Source organism: Petromyzon marinus, chromosome 27 (assembly GCF_048934315.1).
Source record: "Petromyzon marinus isolate PM22_M1 ecotype Great Lakes invasive population chromosome 27, UKy_Petmar_22M1.pri1.0, whole genome shotgun sequence".
NCBI classification, from domain to species: Eukaryota; Metazoa; Chordata; class Hyperoartia; order Petromyzontiformes; family Petromyzontidae; genus Petromyzon; species Petromyzon marinus.
In genome coordinates, this window is record NC_133693.1 from 12,903,337 (window position 1) to 12,922,662 (window position 19,326).

At 44.2% G+C, this 19,326-nt stretch overlaps 1 protein-coding gene across 1 annotated transcript in view; it reads left to right on the forward strand.

Moving 5' to 3' along the window:
• Positions 1-18,944, forward strand: part of NPC1 (NPC intracellular cholesterol transporter 1) — a 72,922-nt gene extending 53,978 nt beyond the window's left edge. Inside the window, exons 17-25 of the mRNA XM_032961497.2 lie at positions 1,898-1,987; positions 3,012-3,202; positions 4,719-4,834; positions 5,309-5,438; positions 6,524-6,718; positions 9,115-9,346; positions 12,299-12,412; positions 13,971-14,133; positions 15,229-18,944. Coding sequence (XP_032817388.1) covers positions 1,898-1,987; positions 3,012-3,202; positions 4,719-4,834; positions 5,309-5,438; positions 6,524-6,718; positions 9,115-9,346; positions 12,299-12,412; positions 13,971-14,133; positions 15,229-15,347 — 1,350 coding nt within the window. The 3' untranslated portion in view covers positions 15,348-18,944. The remainder of the gene's footprint in view (positions 1-1,897; positions 1,988-3,011; positions 3,203-4,718; positions 4,835-5,308; positions 5,439-6,523; positions 6,719-9,114; positions 9,347-12,298; positions 12,413-13,970; positions 14,134-15,228) is intronic.
• Positions 18,945-19,326: the final 382 nt, after the last annotated feature.

A 19,326-nucleotide genomic window follows, 5' to 3' on the forward strand; every position in this document is an offset into this window, starting at 1 on the left:
TAGAATTTTGGAAATCTCTTTAGTAACACCTGCTATATATGGTAGTGTGATGGTTTTGACCGGAGTATCAAGTGGTTGTTGCTGTATGGAGGGAGAAACAGCTTGGCGGATGGTACGGTCAGAGTATCCATTCCTTTTGAGGGTCAGGTGTACATGTTTTAATTCACTGGTCAGGTGGTGTTGGTCCGAAATGCAATGAGCCCTATGGTATAAAGTTTTGATGCGAGAATTCTTCTGGGCTGGGTGGTGGTGGGAATCAGGTTTCAAGTAGGAATCTGGGTGGGTTTCCTGTAGACAGAATGCCCCAATGAGCCATCAGGTCTCCTCTCAAACAGAACATCTAAGAATGGTAGCTTGCCATCTTTCTCCACTTCCATGGTGAATTTGATGGCGGGATGTATGGAATTGATGTGGTGTAGGAAAAGGTTCAGAGCTGGGAGGCCATGTGGCCAAATGACGAAAGTGTCATCCACATATCAGGGAAGGTCTGAGGGTGGAAGTCTGGATGGCGTCCGATTCAAATTTCTCCATGAAAATAGTGGCTATCACTGGTGACAAGGGGGATCCCATGGGGGTACCCTCATTTTGTTTGTAGAAGGAGCCATTCCAAGTAAAGTAGGTATTGTTGAGGCAGTGCCTAACCAGTGCAGGTGTATCGGGGTCTAGTCCATGTTGGACCAAATTTTCAATTATTTCAATGGTATCAGTTACTGGGACCTTGGTAAACAAAGAGACCACATCGAAGCTGACAAGGATATCGTCAGGGGACAGTACATCGTCTTTGACCATAGAGACCAATTGGGCTGAGTTAAGCACTGCTGAGGCGGTCTTGCCAGTGAAAGGCAGCAAGGTATCTGACAGAAAACGGGCTAGTCTATAGGTAGGGGAGTTGATCGTGGATACGATGGGTCGTAGTGGGGTGCCTTCTTTATGAATCTTGGGAAGACCATAGAATCTAGGGGGTCTTGCAGCAGAAGGTTTTAGGGAGGGACGTTTAGTTGGGTCGATTAGGGAGGTCGAACTTATGATGATCTTGTTTTTTATCGCTAGGCTATTGGTAGGGTAATTTTTAATTTTTGAGTAACTTCCATCGTTGAGCAGATTCTGGATTTTGTTGTTGTATGAATCTTTATCCATAACAGAAGTGATATAGTCATCCTCTCAGCCGATAAAGGCTGCAAGGATCCATACTCTTTGGTTCTATTCGGTAAAATATTTAGAATTGATAACCTCTACGGGGAGGGCTTTCACCTATCTGTTAGAGCTTTTAACAGACAACGGGACAAGAAGTCACAGCTCATCGAGACGCTGACCTTCCTCAAAAGATGCCGCAAGGCACCTTGTTTCCTCGCACACAGCTTAAAGGTCACTGTCTGAGCGTGGCTGTGTTTCACTCCAGCGCTGTCCTCGAGACAGCCTGGTCCCTTCACCTGATGAAGGCCGCTTGTGTTGTGGCCGAAACGTCGTGATTTTTGTTTTATTTTTTACCTACGTGACTTTACCGAATAGAACCAAAGAGTATGGATCCTTGCAGTCACGAAAGCTTTAAATCTAGAATTAGCCAGTTATTATCAACACCGATGGACTCGAGTACATGATGATGATGCCCAATGTATTAGGCTGGTAATGGAATGGCAGCTTGAGGAGAGAACATAGCCAAGAGGATTGCCACTGTGGAGATGGAGCAATGAGATTAGTTCACTTGCAGGAATGAGGTAGATTGGACCGTGAGCGACAATAACAGCGTGGGGAATACCTTCCACCCAGCAATAGACTGACCGTGGGCGGTGATGATAATAATCACACCTCCAATTATCACCGTTGGTTTTGTATGGTGCGAAGGAAGTTCAACATACATGATGATGTTTTTCTGAGTAACACCTTCTGTGTTCGTCAGATGTCGGTGTTTGTGGCGGCGCTTGCCTTCAGTGTGGCTGTCGTCAACAAGATTGAAATCGGTCTGGACCAGAGGCTCTCCATGCCTGATGTGCGGCTTTGTATTTGCACCAGCTCCTTCATGCACACACACACGCACAGAGGTCGCATTTACACGCTCAATTGCAGACATTACGGTTCACGCATACATCAGACGCACATTATAACTTGCAAACACAATTTCAAACTTAAGCATATGAATTCAGTACTCTCTAGGTCAGTCTTATTCACTCATTTGCAGAGGGGGGCCGCTTTCGCCAATAAGACATCATCGGTGTGAGGGCCGCCACACAATTGAAACCATTAGGTTTGACAGCACGATGATGATGGGGGGTGGTTTTACTCTGTGTATTGTCGGGGTCGCACGTCAGGGGCAACACTAAAGGTCACCAAGGGCCACCAGTAGCCTGTGGGCTTTGCAATGAGGAACACTCTGCTCTAGCTGATATTGTCACACTCTATCCCGAACCCATGCATTCAAGAACACTAATGTTCATGGGAAATGTTGATTTTACACTTTTGATTTACAGCCCTTTGTCTATATCAGGGGTCTGCAACCTGTAGCTCTGGAGCCGCTTCATGGTGTTATTTATTGAGGACCGTCTCGTATTTACGTACATTGTGGCTCTTTAAATATTAGTTTTTTTTCCTGAATAAAAAATATATGGCTCCATTTTGGTTGCCGACACTGCTGAATGAAGGCCTCCGACATACCGTGCCAGTCATGGAGGTTGTTTGATCGTACTTCACCATGCCAGTCAGTTCAGGCTGAGGAAGGAGGGGGTGCCCAGGACCAGTTCAGATGTTAACCATGGCCGACGATCACACTCAGGTCGCCGGGTTCATAGCGCAGTAGAACTACTTTTTGTGTTTAATTTGTTGTCCTTTGCCCACACCTCTGATTAGCATGGGTTGGCTACGTATAGTGCGAAAGAAGTTCAAAATACATACGTACAGCAGTATGCTAACCACTGCGTCACTGCTCTACTCTAATTACAGTGTACAAATATAAATAAAATAAGCCTTGCAAGCAAAGGTGAAAGGGGGGTGAGCCTGTGTGTCTGTGTGTGTTGCAGGATTCTTACGTGTTGACGTACTTCACCGCGTTGAACCGTTTCCTGCACTCGGGCCCGCCGGTGTACTTTGTGGTGGAGGACGGTCACGACTACTTGACCCTGGAGGGACAGAACGTCATCTGCGGAGGGGTCGGCTGCAACAACAACTCGCTGGTGGAGCAGCTCTACCTCGCTGCGCAGCTGCCCAACTAGTACGCGAGCACGCTCTGCGCCGCACAACTTACACTATAAGCTGGAGCTGAAATTGGCCTATTATATGTTTAGATACTCGCGCCACTGATTTTCGGTTTCTTTTACTTGACTCCTCTGACCTTGCAAAAACGGTCGGAAACTAAAGTCTCGCTTCTGTTCCGGCATGTGCCTCTGGACGGGAGGCGATTATCGGGGCTCGGGGGATGTCATCGGTATCATCCGGGTTGTGCTAGGCTTGTAGGGGGTCTAGTGTTGTATGAATGTTTTGTCAGTGTTCTTGTAATTCTATGGGCACCACGGTGGAGAGTTGTTAACTACCTCGTCTGGTATGCAGGAGGTTGTGGGTTCGATCCAGACCCTGACACCTGTTCTATATTTGGAATTTGCATGTCTCTCTCCCTGTAGTCATGTGGATTTTTCTCCGGGCCCTCTAATTTTTACCTCCACACTTAGAATCAACATCATGCGTTTAGAGTATTTTGCTGCTATATATTTCCACACAAGCCACTTCGTTGAGCTGTCATTTGTGGCCAGGTCGTTTCTGAAAAAGAGCTACATAGCTCAGTGGGCCTTACCTGGTAAAATAATAAATGTTGAATTTTTATTTTAGTTTCTATACTAAAACAATTATGAAGTTTTCAAGTTGGAAAAGGTAAATAGAAATTACCACGCGTTCTATTTGTCTTAATGCACAGTAAACGGTAGTGTACTCTGTCACTTAGTTGTTGGTATACAGGTATACCTCCTATAGCGCTCAGGATGCCGATCTTGATAAATGAAGCGCTATAGGAAACAGTGCTATAGGAGGTCACTATAACATGGTTCCAATGAAGATGCGTTACCAACAGCGCTATATGAAACAGCGCTATAGGAGGTTACTATAACATGGTACCAATGGAGATGTGTACCGACAGCGTAATTCTTTTTACCGATGAGCGATATCTGAGGGCTTCATTGGGGTATCGCTAATAGCCTTAATAATAATACTGTACACATGATAAAGGTAGTAAAGCATTTCATAAATAAAAAATTATGACGTTTAATGATGGTGACATTCGGTCGGAGCTTGTGTAAGATGAACCACTGCCTGCCGTAAACATGTTCTGCGGGAAGCTGTACAGTACTAAACAATGGGATTACCCGATCCATGAATCACCACTGAATCGATGCAGTGATTAACCCCTAATCAATCGATACTCTAACGTGACCGTAGGATTGACTGAGCAGAATCAATACAAAAGACACCTTGATTCAGGTTTCACAAGACCAGATATGGGCAAAGACGCCCCTAAAGGCAACACCACGTCTACGTTCATATATGGGCTGATCCGCACAGAAATTATGCCTCCAGGACAAAAAAGCGTGATAACGGAACAGCATTATATGAGGCAGCTATATGAGGCAGCGCTATAAGAGGTATGCCTGAATAAGAATGAAGGTTGTGTGGTATTAACAAGTCTAAGGTTATGGAGTCAATAAATAACTTGCTTTTAAGTGCATTCCTTTGTGTTGCAGCACCAGGATTGGCTACGCTCCGTCCTCTTGGATCGATGATTACTTTGATTGGGTGAAGCCACAGTCCAGCTGCTGCAGAGTGTTTAACTCCACTGGGGACTTCTGCAATGCAAGCCGTACGTTTACATTTTTAAACATGAGCATCCACGCAGACAATTATGCTTCGGCCTCAGAAAATTTGCAAAAAATTACGCGACTGTTTTGGTAAACTGCAAATGATAAAATGTTAAAATGCACAATTATTATTCTTATTAAGTGATGAGCAGCCTCCCTCTTATGTATGTGTGCTGTTGCGGGGAGCGGTAGTGCAACGGTTAGTGTGCCGCACTACCAACCCAGAGACCAGAGTTCGATTCCCGCTCACGCTCAAAACACCAGTGGGCCTCCTCCAGGTCGACTCATCCTCAAATGAGTACATGGTGCGATGTGTAAATATCGTCACTCGGGAGACAAAGGCGGCCGGGCGTGGTGTTGGTCACCCCCCACCCCCTAGTGTGCTGTGCCAACTTTCATAGATGCTCGCTAATAACCCCCAACAATTTGTGAAGGCTATACGACAGATCTTTGTCTTTGTGTGCCATTGTGTGCAGTGCCCGGCCCGGATTGCGTTCCCTGCCGTCCACTCACGCGAGAGGGAAAGCAGCGACCGCTTGGCGATAACTTTACTCACTTCCTGCCCATGTTCCTCTCCGACAACCCAAGCATGTATTGTGCAAAAGGGTCTGCATCTCACATTCCACACACAATTCCACTCGCACGACTCTCGTCGAAGTCTCCCCAGGGGCGCATTTAGTCTTCTAGTTATCATGACACTCAGCAGGCTCTGTCCTTAAAATCTTGCAGGCAGAGATATGTCCTGCTCAAATTTGCATTGTGGCTGCACTCATTTCCTGTTGAAAGTCCTGAGCCAGTGGTGGAAAGTCCACATTCCTCTTTTGGGGGCAAGTGTCATCACCTATCCCTGTCTCCACTTCTCTCCTTTCACTTGAGTCCCCTGTTAATTCCTTTTGCTCTGACTTACTCAGGCCTCTTGGTACAGCTCGTGATCAACCTCCAGCCTGTGGTTGGTCGCACCTTCTCCCCTGCGGCCCCTGGTGTTTGCCATTCTCTCTCCACAGTTATCTTCACTGCTGATTTCCTCCACTGCTTTAAGGCCTGGTGGAAGATCTCTCCTCTGCCATTGACTAGTTTCTTCGCTCAAAACACGACCTATTTTTCCCACAGTCCTCCACTTCTATCCACATCATCACTCCTCCATTTACCCTCATTGCTTATTTTAACTATTAATACTCGTTAGAGTAAAATCGCCGCAAGTCTGGGGGTTGCAATACCATTACAATCATGTGCTTACCGATGGACAGTCATCTCCTGATCACTCTTCGATCACTCCTCCCATGGTTTCTGTTCCCGTGAACGTCACTCGTTGATTCTTCCACCCATGCTGGAGACTTGGTTTATCCGACTGACTGGTTCGTCTTAGCCATACTGCGTTTAACGATCACCACACTACAGGTCACAACACTTGCCTTTTCGTTTCTTCCCTCGCACTACTTCACTTTTAAATTCCTTCCCATCATCCCGATCTCTTATAAATAACATTGCTCCATCCAAGAGACGTGTCAACTCCTATCTGTAACAACTTTGATAGCTTGTTGCTGGTTGGTGGAAGATTGTGGCCTTTAGGCCAATGCTCAGAAACAGTTTTTTTTTTTAAAGAGCTCAACTAAAGTGTGCTCTTAGCCATGCCTCTGTGCCCTCTTCTTGGTGCGGCGACCTCACGACCTTGTGCGTTTGTGGCTGACCAGGGGACACGCAGCGTATGGCAGTGCAGTGTCGGTGAATGGCTCCCACGTTGGCGCCACCTACTTCATGAGCTACCACACCATCCTCACTGAGTCAGGGGACTTCATTGCTGCCTTGAGGAACGCTCGCACCATCGCCACCAACATCACAGCCGCCCTTGGCCCCACGCTGTCAAAATACAGGGTCTTCGCATACAGGTACCGTCACGAATCTTCTTGAGTTTTGCATACTCTGCCTGCATCACATAACCTACAGTAATATTAAAATTGGATGGTCACCTCATGTAGGTATGATGTGCTAATGTAGCCCACTGACACGTCTTATTGTGAGCTCAATTCCAACCACGCGACACCACTGGTTATAAGTACAGTATAAACTCATAACCAGGAGGAGGGTGAATAACACCCGTGGGGCTTTGCCGATTCCGATTCCACGCCCTGTAGTGAATTAAATACATTGGTGTTGGGGAGTGGAAGGTGGGGGGGGAGAAGGGAATAACAGGAGCTGATGTGACCTAAGCTGACTATGTTGGGGCTGCAGTGCGTGGAAGGTGTAAGGGTGGCAAATTGATTAGCGCACTGCACTACAAACTGATCCTGGATCTCCCCTAGGTTTGCTCAGCCTTAAATGCGTACCTTGTGCAGTGTGTACACCTCAGCACTGGGGAGACAGGCTGTGGTGCTGGTCGTATCACCCTTTGTTCACTTTTGGTCTTAATAGGTGCTCGCTAACAGCACTTGCCCCAACAGTCTATCCGACTATATCGGGTATCTGTCTTGTGTAACAGTATTTGTGTGTTTTTGTGCATGTCTGTGTCTGTGCATTTATGTGATGGCATTATACTGTGTATTTTTACATATTTAATAAGTACATATTTTCTGCATGTGGATGTTATGTAATATATTGAACTCTTATTCTTTGGGTCTTTCAGTCAAGCCACGTAGATATAAAAAATAATAAAATATCACGACGTTTCAATTGCAACACAAGCAATTGTCATCAGGTGAAAAATTATATCTATGTGGCTTTACCGAAAGACCCAAAGAATATGAATTCCTGCAGTCACGAAAGCTTTAAGTCAACATTGAACTTTGTTTCTGTAGAAAAACATAGATGTGATTTTTTTTTCCATATGGAATTGTTAACATTGGATATATCCAAGTTGGGTGTCCAGATGCCCCTATTGTCAATCAGAATAACCGGATTCTGAATTCCACACATCTATGATTAGGTCACTAATTTAGGTCGGTTTCTTATGCATACAATACTGCCATTGAGTCATTGGGATAAGAATAATGTCACGTTAATTTAGACATTGTGTTAGATTGGGTCATGGAGACTTTCTACATTCACAAAAACCTTGCAGCCAATAAACCTTTTCGTGTATTACAAGAGCAAAGACAAAGCAGTGGTTGGTGGACAGCACCATGAACCCAGCAGCCTGAGTGTGATTCTTGACTGTGATTAACATCAGTTTTGAGTGACATCTGAACTGATTCCTGCTTTTAAAAACCTGCACTGACCAGCATAGTGAAGTATGGTCAAACAACTTGCATGACAAAGGGTGGTAAAATATTATTTCATCTTATATATAACACATTTATTCTTGAATTGAAATGTGACAATTTATAAAAAAAAATGGGGAGTGAAACATGCCTAGAGAAAGTCTACTCATCAGAGTTGGAATCTTTATTTATCCTGGAGAAATCTGATGAGTTATTAAGCTTTCGTGACTGCAGGAATCCATACTCTTTGGTTATTTCGGTAAAGTCACGTAGGTAGAAAAATACACATAGACTTGACATTAACTTGCTAATCCCCCTAATCTCCCCGCCTCATCTCTCCCATCAACATAGTGCTAATCTCCCATGAACACTGCTGTTGTGCGCATATGCGGGGACGATACTCTTATGCAGCGACGGAAGCTCATTTCCCTAATATCTCTCCATAATCTCCCCCATTAACACAACTGACGTGCTCGCGTCCGGGGATGGAATTCCTTTCCAGCTCAGACTCCGCTTGCTTGCCCATCGCCACGTAAATAACCTCTTGTTGTAACATATCTCTCGCTGGCTCAGTAGTCCTACTGCTGGATTATTTTTTCCGCTTGAGGACGACCGCTTGTGTTGCGATCGAAACGTCGTGATACATTCTTTTTTGTTTTATTTTATTTTATTTTTCTACCTACGTGACTTTACCGAAAGAACCAAAGAGTATGTCCAATAAACTCTTAAATCCTTCTCGAAAGGCGGTGTCTCAATGACTGCTTTTATTTAACCAGAATTCACGCCTGATTTGTTTCACATTTCATGAGCTCGGCTGAGCGTCTGATGCTGTTGGCTCGGAGTGTGTGTCTCTCAAGCCGCATCAGGCTGCGTGAGCAGATGGGCATTGCTCTGTGCAGTTGATGATGGCTGCAGGGCTGAAAGAGCCAGCAAGAATCAGTGTCGTTGGATTAAGCAAGAACATTCTGACGTTGGCTTTTTTGTTCTCATGTTCACAGATGCATTACTCAGTCTAATTTGTACGTTTTATTTTTTGCTGTGTTATGGTTACAAGCCCACCGCGTGCGTGCGCGTCTCTTCCCATGCAGCGTTTTTTACGTCTTCTACGAGCAGTACCTGACCATTGTAAACGACACGGTGTTCAACCTGAGCCTGTCGCTGGGAGCCGTCTTCCTGGTCTCCATCCTGCTCCTGGGCTTGGAGGTGTGGTCGGCGCTCACCTTGACCCTCACCATCGCCATGATCCTTACCGACATGCTGGGCGTCATGTGGCTGTGGGGCATCAGCCTCAACGCCGTGTCTCTTGTCAACCTCGTCATGGTGAGGATTGACGGAATATCCTTCATTACTGAAATTGTTGCTTGATGAATGACACCAATGTAAATGCTTTCTTCAAACCATTGTCATTTTTTCCCCCCACGTTTGTCCCCATCGTGTTTTCGGCATCTCGTTGTACGACAAAGTATCCGTTCAGATCTCCCGTAGAGCAGTGCAGCGCTTTGTGTTGGAGAACACGGCCCACAGAAACGGATATCACTGGGGCTACCAACGAGACCCCTTTAAGTGACTTTATTTAATTAATGTTACACATGTTTTATAGCCTTATGGCTTATCGTGCATGCTTTATTGCAAAGGCTAAGGTACAGCAAAGACAATAAACGTACACCATCTTTCCTATGAACGTCATTTTTTGTTTGTCTGTCTGCGTGTCTGTGTGTGGACAAAACTTGGAAAGGATTTTGCTCGCAAACCGTGTGGTTTACGTTTAAAAAAGTACCCAGGTACCAAGCCATAAGCCCCGTGGTGAGTCAGCGCTATTCGAATTTCGCATCCGCCAACTTTAAATTAGTTAAATTAACAATTTTGTGGTATTCATTTGTTTCCTTACACCGCTTAGCGTGTGCTAAAGCACGCATCTGCGCATGCGTGACAAAGCCATGGTTTCCCCGAGCAACGCACACGCGCGATCGGTGGAGGGGGGACAACCACTATAGGCCGTAGATACTACTGCAGAGCGGTTTATTTGTTTTTTATTATTTTTATTTAAATTTTGTATTCACTTTATTTTTATTTTTTATATACGTGACTTTACCGAAAGAACCAAAGATTACTGTTATAGAGTTAGTATAGCTACTACTCAGCCAGTACATACGACTGTAGTGATAGTAGCTACTACTACAGCCAGTACATACTACTGTAGTGATAGTAGCTACTACTACAGCCAGTACATACTGCTGTTGTGATAGTAGCTACTACTACAGCCAATACATACTACTGTAGTGATAGATACTACTAAAGCCAGTACATGCTACTGTAGTGATAGTAGCTACTACTACAGCCAGTACATATTACTGTAGTGATAGTAGCTACTACTGCAGCTAGTACATACTATTGTAGTGATAGTAGATACTACTTCAGTCAGTACATACTACTGTAGTGATAGTAAATACTGCTATCGAGTCGGTAGATACTACTATAGAGTTAGTAGATATAACTATAGTCTGTATATACTAATGTAAAGTTGGTAGCTACTGCTATACAGTCGATATACACTATTATAGAGTCGGTAGATACTACTATAGTCAGTATAAACTACTGTAGAGTTACTAGATACTACTATAGAGTCAGTAGTTACGAATATAGAGTCAGTAGATACGACTGTAAAGTGGGGAGATACTACTGCAGAGTCGGTAGAGGCTACTGTAGAGTAAGTAGATACTGCTATAGAGTAAGCAGATACTACTATAGAGTTAGTAGTTATTACTATAGTTAGTGGATACTACTAAAGTCGGTAGTTACTACTATAGAGTCGATAGATAGTACCGTAGAGTCGGGAGATACGTTAGAGTCAGTAGATAATAGTACAGTCAGTAGATACTACTACTCATAATAAAGGTTTTTGGGTTAGATCGCGTTATTTATAAATGTGTCGCAACCCTCCACCACCCGACACGGACAGTCAGTAAAAAAATGTGTCACGTTGACAAAAGACAATTAGTTCACTACTTTAGCCCACCGGTGTGTTGAAGAGTGAATCCACAACATTTTCAATTTTATTTGTACGATGTTTCTCTGGTAATTACATCCAGCATCATTGGTAAATTTGCCAGAATAGATACTACTAATGTCAGTAGATACTACTACGGTCAGTAAATACTCTTTGGATCTTTTTTTAAAGTCATGTAGGTAGAAAAATAATAGATCACGACGTTTCGATAGCAACACAAGCCATCGTCCTCAAACGTATATAACCTCTGGTGGCAGTAGCGCTCTCGCTACATTTCCTCCTCTTACCTCAGCAGCCCGCCTGCTGTATTGTTTCACCTGAGGACGATGGCTTGTGTTGCTATCGAAACGTCGTGATCTATTATTTTTCTACCTACGTGACTTTACCGAAAGAACCAAAGAGTATGGATTCCTGCAGTCACGAAAGCTTCAAATCATGTCAGTAGATACTGACATGACACCGGTTCATGAGTTAAATCTGAACCGGTCATGTTCCGCCACCACCCCTGCATTTTACATACCTGTTTTTGAACTTTTTTGCACAGTACGTAGCCAACCGTGGAGTTGCAGGGTGATGGGAATGTACGTTTGTTGAATTTCTTTCGCACCATATGTAGCCAACCGTGCTAATTAGAGGTGCGGGTAAGGAAAACAAACTAAACACAATGAGCAGTTCTTAAAGAAATGAGTATTCAATCTAGATTGCAAAGTGCATAGCTCCAGTGGTTTGCTAATAACGGAAGGAAGGGCGTTTCCAGACGGTCGCAGAAGTGCATCTGAAAGTGCGCGATGCAGTGACCATCTTTACTCGATGGTTAGCCAAAAGCCGCTGCTGCGAGGTTGACCAGAGTTTGCGTGATGTTTTATGCTCCTTGATGAGATATTGTGGTTCATTTGTGGCAAGTACTTTGTGTGTAATGAGTGTTTGACCATATTTCACTGGTAAAATTATGGTCAAACAATCCCAAAGATTGACTGCATAGGAAAGCCTTCATCCAGCAGTGGACTGACAAAAGGCTGTACACAATGTGGGTAAGAGATTGTATGGTTAAGGCATTAAAAACGTAATTTTTTTTAAAATATATATATACATTAAAGGCTTTTAGATAGCATTGAGTTCATAAGATGGACATATAGTTTACAGTAAGTCGCTTGCTTTGAAAAACTCAATTCGAATACATTTTATGAAATGTCTTTGTCGATGTCACAATGAAACAGGGTCAGAATCCTCTGAGCGATACCTTTGTATGTGTGTGTTCACTGTAGTGTGTGGGGATATCGGTGGAGTTCTGCAGTCACATCGTGCGTGCGTTCTCAGTCAGCACTCAGCCCACCCGCGCACTGCGCGCCAAGGAGGCTCTGGCTCACATGGGTAGCTCGGTACGTACGTCCTCGCACTCACTGTGTCGTTATACACAAGCGTGTGTGCACGCGTTCACGGTGCTTTTGTCTATTCATTGCTGGATGGGACCTTCCCCACGCCGTGCATGTTGCGTAGGTCATTTAACCACACTTCTCCACGTCGGTCACTGCTGGTCAGTGAAGGCGGGGAACAGATCTGGGAACACAAAAGTACAGTACGACAGCAAGTTTTGCTGCACTGCCTTCTGCCCACCATGTCCTACAGCAGCGGGACACATACTTGTTATGCAAGGTGGTCTGCCAGCTATCCGCTTAGCAGGCTCGAACCCCTGCTTAGCTTGTGAGATGTGATGAGATCGGGCACATTCCCGGTGATTTGGTCATAGCCTGCTCTTCATTCCGCTTAGTAGAAATGGGGAAGGATTGTTTAGCTGCCTGTCCGTGCTCCTCTGAGTGACAGGTCGCCAGAGGGTTTACTTTGTAACCCACGAGGATGGGTTCGCAATGCCATGTTCGCCATCGCATGTGACAAGAGCACAATGGAAGCACCAAAAGGGATTGTCTGTCTATAGAATCACTGCAGCACTGCCTTTCTTCATCAAGATCTATTCATATGTACCTGTACTTATTTTTCTGTCTCACGTTGGTATACATGGCATACTGTCCATACCCACACTTGCCACTCAATACAAAATGTCGGTGTCTTTGGAAATTACAAACCGACCGCTTCGTGAACAGCGATTAATTGAAACGAACATACATTAAACAGTTTCACCAGCATCCCACAATGCCCATTGCTGACACTCCTGCTGCAGAGGCCTATGCTAGTTTAGAGGCATCAGACTGAACCGTTGGAGGTTAAGATGGGATTTCAGAAGGGTGTTTGTCACCCACTTTTCATCTGTGTTGTGCCCAACTGTGACTAATATATATTTGATTAATACATTAGGAATCTAATGAAAATATACATGATAAACTTTGGATTATGTAGATGATGCGGGTTTGCAGGCTATAGCATGGCAACTATGGGCAGTTTCTATGCACTGAAGCCAGGATAGTAGGTCCTCAAGTTGAGCAGCTTTAGAAGAGTGGTTCTCGCATAGTTATTGCAGATGAAACTATGAGTCGTGAATGTGGAGTTGAGATTGGTTTTCAAGACAGACACACAAAGGGTGACAATCAAGCAGGAGACCGAAAGCCAAGTTGTGCAATTGTATAAAAGAAGATCTTGGCTGTGTGGCCAAAGGAAGAAAGCCAGAGTGAATCAGAATGTGTATTTATAGTGGAGGAATCTGATGAGCTATAAAGCTCTGTTTCACAGATGTTCAATAGGGGCAGGTCAGAACGCTACAACAACAAACAATACAAAAGCACGAAAGAAGTGCAATGTGTAGGAAAAGTAAACAAATAACTTGCTTACCTTTTCAGGTGTGGTGGCGTCAATGATATTGGCCACAGTGACCTATCGACTTCAATTCCCTTTAGATCTTTCAGTGTGGTAAATGTCTTCTTTATCATTCAGTGCACGTATAACATGGATGTGGTAATATTTGTTTGTTTCTTGTGCTCTTTGAAGGTGTTCAGCGGCATCACGGTGACCAAGTTTGGTGGGATTGTAGTGCTGGCCTTCTCCAAGTCGCAGATATTCAAGATCTTCTATTTCCGCATGTACCTCTCCATGGTGCTGCTGGGGGCAGCTCACGGACTTATATTCCTGCCCGTCTTGCTCAGCTATGTTGGTACGCCACGCTCCAATTAATTATTTTTAGATCATTAACACAAGAGTTAACACAAAACTAATTGCCTTCTCGAAACATTTCGTGCAGTTTTTTTTCTATCCCAAATTTTTATTCTAATTGTGTCCTCGGAGTCATGTGATGAGACGAAGCATTCAGTCGGATCGCTTGTAGAGCAGTGCTGCTACCCTCTGTTTTGGACAATGGCCCACAGAAGTGTATGTCACAGAGCTGCCTCTAGGATCCCTTCAAGTGCTCTTTGTTCGATGAAGCAGGGGGCAACACTTTCCCATCCACTCTGCAATGGTCGTCACATGCGCTGTCAAACTGGTGGTCATGATTATCGGAACTGGAATTTAGTCAAAATAAGTGCGGAACACAACTCGGGAACCTGGTTTAACGACAGGTTAAACCGGTTCCCAATTATCTGAAAAGCATCAAAGCCCAAATATGTCAACCAAAGGTAATTTCCTGGACCATCCATCCAAGATCACCGGCCCAGCCCTCCGTATTTGTCAACTCCATGTGGAAGGCCTATCCAAAGCGAAATGTGAGGCCTTGTCAAAATATCTTACACCAACACAGCAAATGCACTTGGGACAGAACTACGTAGCTATATAAGGGATTGCGGCCAGGAGTTGAGACTAACTTTGGAGTGGCAGCCAAAGGAGGGAAAAGTATTCGTGGAGCAATGAAACCAGCTCATGCGTAGCAGCTCGATGAATGGTACCATAGCAGGACCGTAAAAGATAGTAGTGGCTAGTTGGGAATTACCTATCCAGCTGTGGATTGATCATGGCTGATGATGATGATGGACGTACATTAGAGAGAGAGGAGGCTATGAATGTGCCTATACCCATGCAATGATGCAATGTGACTCGTGCGCATGGGAAGATCCTCGTCGTTTAGTTATGATGAGCTCTCAATATTCGAGGTATGAATACCCATCTACAACAAGGCCATTGTGCAGCATAGAGCATTTGGCACATCGTTGTGTTGTAAGGGGCAATGTAAACGCGATTTTAGCAGACGTGATTGAATGGTTTTCTTTTAAATCCCAATGCTGTGTGTGGCGGCCGCCATGTGACCCGTCGACAGGTGCGCCGGTGAACAAGGCCAAAGTGTTGGCTGCCCTGGAGAGGAGGAAGGGCACCGAGAGGGAGTCCCTGGCAGGCTCCTCCGTTCGGACTCGCTTCTCCGTAGGAGGGTGGTATTAATGCCTGGAGCCTTGCGCGCACACACACAAACACGGCTGGAAACATGCACAAACGTGTGGTGGCCCTACAGGCAGATGCTTCACACAGACAGGCACGCACGTGATACACTGTGACACTCGGATGGGTGAAAACTGAAAATCAAGTTGTACGCGCATGGGGGTGCGTATGACCGATTACATTAAGCAACAGATCTAAAGCACGCAAGCTGACTTCTCATTCGCAAATTACACAGAATTGGATGTGCATTACAGTCTACGCCTGTCCACAATTATCATGCCCTGCACGCAGGCACTGGGTAGACTTTGTTGTGCATGTGCACACTAAGTCTCTGCATTATTCACACGTAAGTTATTACAACATTTTACCTTTAAATAAAGTTTTGCAACACATTTTTTAAGCTTACATTTATGCACTTAAATACAAAGTATCCTGATAGCTAATGCACGCTGGAGAAGTACAGTAAAAATATAGTTTCTAAATGAATGATAAAAGTATTAAATTGGAATCCCTACTCTTTGGTTCTTTCGGGAAAGTCACGTAGATAGAAAATTAATAGATCACGTTTCGATCGCAACACAAGCAAACGTCATCTGGTGAAACAAACACAGCAGGAGAACTTGCTGACGTAGGTGGTGATGATAGCATTGTGAAGACATTGGAGCATGAGGAAATGCAAAACCACCCGTGTACTGAAGTTGTAATATTGTATTTTGAATTGCTACGCCTAACTCGTGTTTATATTTTGTGCACTGTGGATATCTTAAGACGATGAAGAACAATGCGGCAGTGCAATTGAGCTACTGTTAGTGTAGCGTTGTGGACAAGTTACACGTCTGGCAATAGGACAAAGCAAGTTTATGTTAAATGCTGAATAGGCTCGAACTTGGAAGTTTAATTTGTCCTGAATCCAGTTTTAAATCTTTAATAGGAAAGCAGCTTGTGGAAGGCCGTCCCAGCCTCCCCCTTCCCCATACTTAATCATGCTGATTGTGATTGCTGCTAATTTAAAGCAGTTTGTTAAAATTGCATCATTGATACTCGGTTATTGTTAAGAGGGCACGAGGTGTTTTGATCCACTTCACGATCGTATTCGTCTTAACATGCAATGACTGGAAACATGTTGAGCATTGCAGACTTTATTAAGTTGCGTGCAAAGTTCATCTCAAAAGTGTTTTTTATTTATTAATATTGGCAAATGTCATCGATCTGAATCCAGAGATTATATTAGCTTTCAGACCTGGGCTCAGTCGCTCTTGCGTACGTTTGAGATTTCTCAATTCTGCAACGAGCGAGGAGAGCGTACAATAATTTGAGACGCGCCGATTGTTTGTTTGCGAATCCTTGATATACATCTTGATTACCTCCTAAAATACTCTAAATTTGCCTTCCTAATGTTTGAGGCTCATTTATCTTTAACTGCATTCCTTTGCAATATTAGCATGTGGTGAAGTAACTTAGGGCGCACGTTTAAACACACGCTTGTATAATTGTTGAACAGCAAGTAAATTGGATTCCACGTGTTGTAGCTGTGCCTCCTCAATAACATAGCTATTCACTTGCGCTAATTCACACGTAGTTGTTTATTGGATGATTGCAAAATGTGGAAAACTTGCCGAAATAATTTAAATGAAAAATGTTCAAAGTTGCTATATAGTATTGTGTAGCTTCTCGTTATGGGTTAAAATACTGTGGTGCACTAACTTGCCTTTAGAAAACTGCACGCGGACACTGGATGCTTACATCACAAAGTAAATGAATTGCAATTACTTGCTTATGGTAGATTCTACACAAAGGTGTGCTTGTGGTTCATTGTTCAAAAGAGGACAAGGAGGTTTGGCTGTCGCTGACAGGTGGGAAGGCATCTGCTTATGAGGGAGGGTGCAGAGGAGGGTCGTGGAGAAGAGGATACGTCAGGATAGTGTGGGGTCAGAGTAGTGGATGGTCACAGAAATATGAACAACACCCACGAAGATAAATCGGCACGTGCGTTTAACTCCCCGTGCAATTGAGTTACAGCGAAGCGGTAGTTTGGTGTATCGCACAGTTTAAGTGCAAGTGTTCCAGTACATTTTAACCACATTTTCCTTGCTTATTAGCATGACTTGCGGGTAATGAACTGTTGTACCTTGCTTCCTTGTTCACAAACAACTCCACTGGTATTCAGGCAATATATGCAATATTTACAACATGAAAACAACACTGGAATTTCCCATACCCAGGCTTGTAATGGAATGAAGTTCATTGATGTTGCTCTGCAGATGCATTTAATCTACATGAATTATATTGGCTCTCAAAGAGACGTGCCATTGCGTGTGTTTAGGTGATGCTGCAAGTCAATGTAGCGGACATGCAAATTCATCAGTGTTCATTGCCCTGTCGCTGGGGTTTGTGCGTTGTCTTTGTAGGTTCTACAGCCACAGCTTTACCAAGCCATTCGAGGGACTGCTGGTTGATAGTTAACTGGTAATTACACAATAACCAACATAGCAAATTGAGACGAACAACTTAACCTAGAATATACCGAATTATATTTATTTTTTCTGCATTTTGTAGGTAGTGGTGAATGGTTGTGAACGGTCGTCATCCGTTTGTGATATTCCAGAGAATCCGAGGGGTTCATTGAAGGGATTTGTAACCATTTTGTGTGTGGCCAAGGAAGCGGTGAAGGCGGTGTTGGATTTTCGTTTAATAATGCATTCCTGTGTTTCATGTTGGGGAGACATTACCATTAAAACTAGTTTAGATGTAAATACTGAAATGGTAAATTGCTAAAACCTTCTTTTTGTTGTGATTGATCATTTCTGATCACACTCGGCTTGTGCCAGCACACACTGCATAGGCGCGAATGCTTTTGTATTACAGTACTTCACTGCTTCGTCTTATGTGAAGCGGTCTTAAGCGAATCGTAAAAATCAATTGTTCCTGTGGCTGAATTGACTACCCCCCCCCAATCCCTTAGCTACTCTTTATTTTATTCGTAAGGGAGGGCAGAAAATACCTTTACATTTACGCTGTACTCGCTACAACGTTTTGGTCATGGGACGACATTGCACGACTCAACGGTTTCTTCTTCGTTTCAAACGGCATCCAACAACTTGTGGGGGGTGTTGCCTGGTTGTGCAGCTGGGGATCTGCATTCCGGATGGATATTTGCGCTATCGGCACGTCTGTAAACCACCGAGCATTGGGACTACATGTTAAGCGCAAAGGAGGCTTTTGTCATGGGACTAACCCACATACGATTGCAGGAGGGTGTGTGCCTTACCGACATGTGCACGAGGAGCCTACATGCCTGGCAAGGAGCCTTGCACCCCTTGCCAAGGTATGTAGGCATCATGTCAAATCGCTAGGCTAGACAGGGGTAGTATTGCTTCTCTAATTTTCCGTGTGGGATTTAGCAGTTGAGCGACTAACAAATTCCCCTGCCAGCATCGCAATATGCGTCTCACCGCCCTGCGTGAAATGTTTAATTTCATTGAAGCGGATCCGTTTTGGCCGTGAGGATATTCTAATGACAACTGTGCATACACCCTTCGATTCTGATTTAGGATATTGTGGCAGTTTTTGTTTAATAAAAAGGGCCTCGTGCATTGGAAATGCCTGTGTTTCCTGTAATGTTGTTATGGCAGCAATCGGTGGACACAAGCATAATACTCCTGAAGTGCACATCTCGGCCGTTCACGTTGGAAATTAATGATCTGGGTTTGTTGTCCTATTGCGTTGATCAGGTTCAGAACACGCACCTCAAGCAAATTCGTACAGTTCAGGATGTCGGTTCGCTTGGGTTTCAGTTGGTACTTTAATATTACTTACTTTTTACCAAGTTAAAGGTATGCTTGTCTGTTTTAAATTTGAATTTTCAGTTGTAATTTTAGTGTAACATACACACATTGTTCTTGTTTACTGTGGCCCATGGGGCAGGATGCTGTTTGCTGCAGTGCTTGCGTTCAGCCTGAACAGTGCAGAACATCGATCTGGG